Raw genomic sequence first — 5,000 nt, 5'->3', positions numbered from 1 at the left:
AAGAGGAGTCAGAAGGTGAATGGAAGTGGGCTATCTTAGGAAGAGAAAAAGAGTGACAAAGAGAGAGATAGAGAGAGAGAGAGAGAGAGAGAGAGAGAGAGAGAGATGAGATGAGATCCCTATCGCATTCAACCCACAGACATACAAGAGGGCGCGGCCATAATTTTTTTTACGCCCAGCTTTAGCCCCGGCGTCCGAGGTGGCCGCCCACTTCCCTCGCCCCACGCCCTCACCGCAAAGGCTGGTCAGGTCACCTAGCTCTACCACTTCTTGGTACTAGCAACCATCCTTAGCCAGATGCGCGTGTACCCTCGCGTCCCACTGCAAAACTCGCTGGCACGGCAATGAGAACACCTGTCAAGCACCTGCCACGAAGCAAACCCAAACACGCTCCTCGCCATGCTTTTGTTCTCCTTCAAGGGCGCGAAAACAATGCAAGTGTTATTTGACTTCTGGTATGCTAAGTCCGCTTTTTAAGACGCTGCGCCATGACTTTGAAAAGAGGGTTCGTTACACCGCGCTTTCGACTCGCCTACGAATATACGAATATACCATCTGCGTGTATATTTCACGCTAACCACCCGTTCCATTACTAAACCATTTGAACTCGGAAAAACAACATATCATCCACACCGGCAGAACAAAGCTCCCAACAACGGACAATAACAGCTCCGAGTGATAAAAACCGAATCAATGGCTGTCATTAAGGCGAGTCTCCAGAGACCGCAAAAGGGGATAAACACATGCTTGGGAAGAGTTAAATCAGATAACCCATCAGATTGCCCGGCTACCAAACGACTCACCGTCTGTGATAACTAAGGTATTGTGCGCTTTCGGCTCAGGCCTATAGTACCATGCTGTACATACAACGCGGAGGGTAACCATGTCTTCCCCTTCCACTTCCCTGACGCTAATTACCCTGCATCAGCTATTATTATTTTTTTTAGCTTCAGAAAATTCGCTCCCACTCCTTTCCTTTGGGTGCGTGTGTGTGAGGGGCTGGGGCTTCCCTCCCATCCTCCCTGCCCCTTCCTCCACTCGGATCTTCCTTCGAAAGACCTATCTATCGCCAATCTCTTGACACTCGTAGCTGACGGACGACCCACGTCACACTCTAAACCCGATAGATTCAAACACTCGACCAGCTGAGGGCGTGACGTCAGTTGGTGCTATGAACTATACCCTTGTCCACCTATCAAAAGTCAATCGGAAAGGCATTCCGGCATCCCCCTGCGTGAAACAGATGACTAGAGTTCGCTTAAAGGGCGTACTAAAATAGCCGGGGTGATTAGCTAACGCGATACAAATGTTAGAAATCCAATAATTAATAAAAACAATATGTTTTCACGACGAACCAAAACACACTCTCACACTCACACACACATCAATATAGATATATATCTATCTGTATCGATTTATCTATAGTCAATGTATAAGAAACTAAATATTAGACGTACCATCCATACAATAAACATAATAAAAATGGACCTTAGAAGAAAAGGAAAAACACCACCATCAACTAATCGTGCCTGCGTCCCAAAATAAAAGCCGAGGCCTAATAGAGCCGTCACAAGGAAAGCCAAAAGCAGTCCGGACCCGCCGGGGAAGGAAGGGCCAGCGCACGTGTCTCCCGCGTGGCTTCGGGGGTGTGAGTTAGGTGGAAGTGTCCTTACCAGGGGAAAGGTGCAGCGGCACGTTACTTCATCAGGGCGGCATAGGCCTACACTTACCTGTAAAGAAATGGGAGAAAACGGTTTAATTGGCGTGCTTATTCAGAAATAATAATAACTAATAATAATAATAATAATAATAATAATAATAATAATAAACGAATGTATAAAGTAATTACTGAATTATATATATGTATACAGTAATTACCGTCACAAAAATATATGCTTTCGTATTTGTCTCCCTCCTCCCTCCTTCCTTCTCCCTCTCCCTCTCCTATCTCTCTCCTCCTCCTATCGGTCTCCTTTTCCCATCTCTTCCCCGCACCCCCTTCCCTCCCTCTCTGATTGCCACGTGCGTATACAACCATCTCATTGACCCCACCACACATCAGAAAAGCAAATCGCACGACACGATACCTACGATAAATGTTTACAAACCAATCCCTAGTCAATCACCTGAGCAACCCCAAATGGCGACTCAAACGCTCTTAAAACTTGCTATCCGCATCCAACACACTCGTAACAATGTGAAAGAAAGAAAGAAAGAAAGAAAGAAGCCTTTACTACTGGGAAACTCGAGTTGATAATTTTACCTGTACGGTATACAAACTTTCCCGGTACAACCCCTCTATTCGTGGAAGAAAATCTCGCACCGCCCTAGACTAGTGCCAGGAAGTATCCCTGTTTGTAGTATAGGGGGAGAGGGGTGAGGGGTGTGGTTTAGAGAGGGCGAGAGGGGGGGGGAGAGAGAGAGAGAGAGAGAGAGAGAGAGAGAGAGAGAGAGAGAGAGAGAGAGAGAGAGAGAGAGAGAGAGAGAGAGAGAGAGACAGAGAGAGAGAGAGGAGAGAGAGAAAGAGAGAGAAAGAGAGAGAAAGAGAGAGAGAAAGAGAGAAAGAAAGAAAGAAAGAGAGAAAGAAAGAGAGAAAGAGAGAGAAGAGAGAAAGAAAGAGAGGGAGAGGGAGAGGGAGAGGGAGAGAGAGAGAGTGAGAGTGAGAGAGAGAGAGATAGAGTGAAAGAGAGAGAGAGAGAGAGAGAGTGAGAGAGTGAGAGAGAGAGAGAGTGAGAGAGAGAGAGAGAGAGAGAGAGAGAGAGAGAGAGAGAGAGAGAGAGAGAGAGAGAGAGAGAGAGAGAGAGAGAGAGAGAGAGAGAGAGAGAGAGAGAGAGAGAGAGAGAGAGAGAGAGAGAGAGAGAGAGAGAGAGAGAGAGAGAGAGAGAGAGAGAGAGAGAGAAGAGAGAGAGAGAGAGAGAGAGAGAGAGAGAGAGAGAGAGAGAGAGAGAGAGAGAGAGAGAGAGAGAGAGAGAGAGAGAGAGAAGAGAGAGAGAAGAGAGAGAGAAGAGAGAGAGAAGAGAGAGAGAGAGAGAGAGAGAGAGAGAGAGAGAGAGAGAGAGAGAGAGAGAGAGAGAGAGCGAAGAAAGCAGCAGAAGAGGAAGAGGAAGATGAATGCTTGTGGTACAAGGCACACGAAAAAAAAAAAAAAAAAAAAAAAATACAACACGGGAAAGAAGAAAAGATAAAATAAAAACAAATCACATGAAAATTCAATTCACACGCACCTAAACCCCCCTCTAAAACATGTTGAACCATGTTTACTCTAACGTGTCACGGGGACGCTGGATCCCCTCCCATGACGGATCTCCTCCTCGCTCCCGGCCAATGCACCGAGGAGATGATGATAAATGCCCGTACCATGTAAAGGGGTTAGGGGCTTGGAAAGGGAGACGGGGTTGAGGGGGTTAGGGGGGAGGGTGAGGAGGAAGAGAGAAGTGAGGATGACGCAAAGGGAAAAGGAAAAGAAAAGGGAAAGGAGAAGTGATAAGGAGAAGGGGGAGAGAAAGCGGAGAGGAAGAGAGGGAGGGAGGGAGGGAGGAACAGAGAGAGAGGAGGGCAGGGAGGAAGGAAGGAGGATGAAGGCGGTTATGAGGGTACGGGTGATGTGGGACCGTGACAAGCGTGGCACAGATTATGAATCGTCGTCATCAGTGTCATAATAAATTATATTCATCAACAACATTTTCCTTACCAATTTTACCATCAACATCGTCACAAAAGGATTTTTAACCCATTTCCAACTATCATACATAAAATAATAATAATAATAATAATAATAATAATAATAATAATAATAATAATAACAATAACAATAATAATAATGATTATAACAACAAAAATAACAGCATTATCATCATCAACAACATTGCAGTTATCATTATCATTATCATCAATGATTATAATAATAACAATGATAATAATAATGATAACAATAATAATGATAATGATAATGACAACGACGACGACGACCAGACCATTAATAATATCAATAAAATAAGAATGGTGGTAATAACCATAACCACAACAATAATCATAATACCAATAATAATAATAATAATAATAATAATAATAATAATAACAGAAACAACAACGACAACAACTGCCGCTCACGCCACCCTCTCCCACCGCCACTGCCCGTAGAGCCTCTCTATCACCCACCCCACCCCACCCCACCCCTACCCCCGAAAAAAAAGAAATAAAAGCTAAATAGAAAAAAAAAAAAAAAAACTTCCTCTTTTGTTGATGCAGGCAAAAGCTGGTAAAACTACTCTATAAATAGGTCGAGGGGAAGCCGCTAATAGACGTGCACAGATGGAAGGGTGTTGGCACTGAGAGCCAACTCAGGAGGGGGGGGGGATATGGGGGGATACGGGGGGGGGGAGAGGCGATGGAAAGGAAGGGGAATAAGGAAACGAAGAGAAACGAGGGGAGATGCGTAGGGTAGGGAAGGGAGGAGTAGGAAGAAGGGGCGGGAAGCGAGAGAGAAAGGGGAGGGTAAGAGTAGAAGAGAGATGGACAGGGTTGGGGGAAGGAAGGGGGGAGGGAGGGGAAGCGAAAAAGGATGCAGGGAAGGAAAGGAGGGAAAGGTGGAAAGGGAAGGGAGGAGGATAAATATAAAAAATGGAGAGATGGACAGTAGAGTAAGAGGGAAGAGAAGTGACAGCAGGAGACCCCAAGAGTTGAACAACTAGGAGGGAAAAGAGTTATGAGAAAATGGACTGCGTGGAGACGAGCGAAACGAGGAAAGGCGACAATGTCTCTTTAGAGTAATCTTTCTATAAAGATAAAGGTCATGAAAGAGCATCTGATAAAAGGGGAAGAAAGAAAAAAGTAAATAAATGGTGCACTTCAGCGTACTGCCACTTCCCACTTCTATCCTTTGCTTCTTTCTCTCCATTCCGCACTTCTTCGATTCCTACTTTCCCTCGTGAACTCATTTTCCCTTTTTGCTTTCACTTATTATTCCCTTCCGTTCTCATATATCCCATTCCTTTCAACCT

General features: G+C 45.1%; 1 protein-coding gene across 7 annotated transcripts in view; it reads right to left on the bottom strand.

Annotated features, from left to right (window-relative positions):
- Positions 1–5,000, bottom strand: part of LOC125030928 (protein phosphatase 1 regulatory subunit 12A-like) — a 158,824-nt gene that overhangs the window by 42,120 nt on the left and 111,704 nt on the right. For 4 of the 7 annotated variants that reach the window (XM_047621305.1, XM_047621304.1, XM_047621309.1 and 1 more), the window contains one exon: positions 1,674–1,730. The exons of the other annotated variants lie outside the window; for them this stretch is intronic. In XM_047621305.1, coding sequence (XP_047477261.1) covers positions 1,674–1,730 — 57 coding nt within the window. The remainder of the gene's footprint in view (positions 1–1,673; positions 1,731–5,000) is intronic. 7 annotated transcript variants of the gene reach the window in all.

The sequence above is a fragment of the Penaeus chinensis genome, chromosome 12, assembly GCF_019202785.1.
Source record: "Penaeus chinensis breed Huanghai No. 1 chromosome 12, ASM1920278v2, whole genome shotgun sequence".
NCBI lineage: Eukaryota > Metazoa > Arthropoda > Malacostraca > Decapoda > Penaeidae > Penaeus > Penaeus chinensis.
The sequence above is the reverse complement of the archived record's forward strand: the minus strand, read 5'-3'. Positions and strand labels throughout refer to the sequence as shown.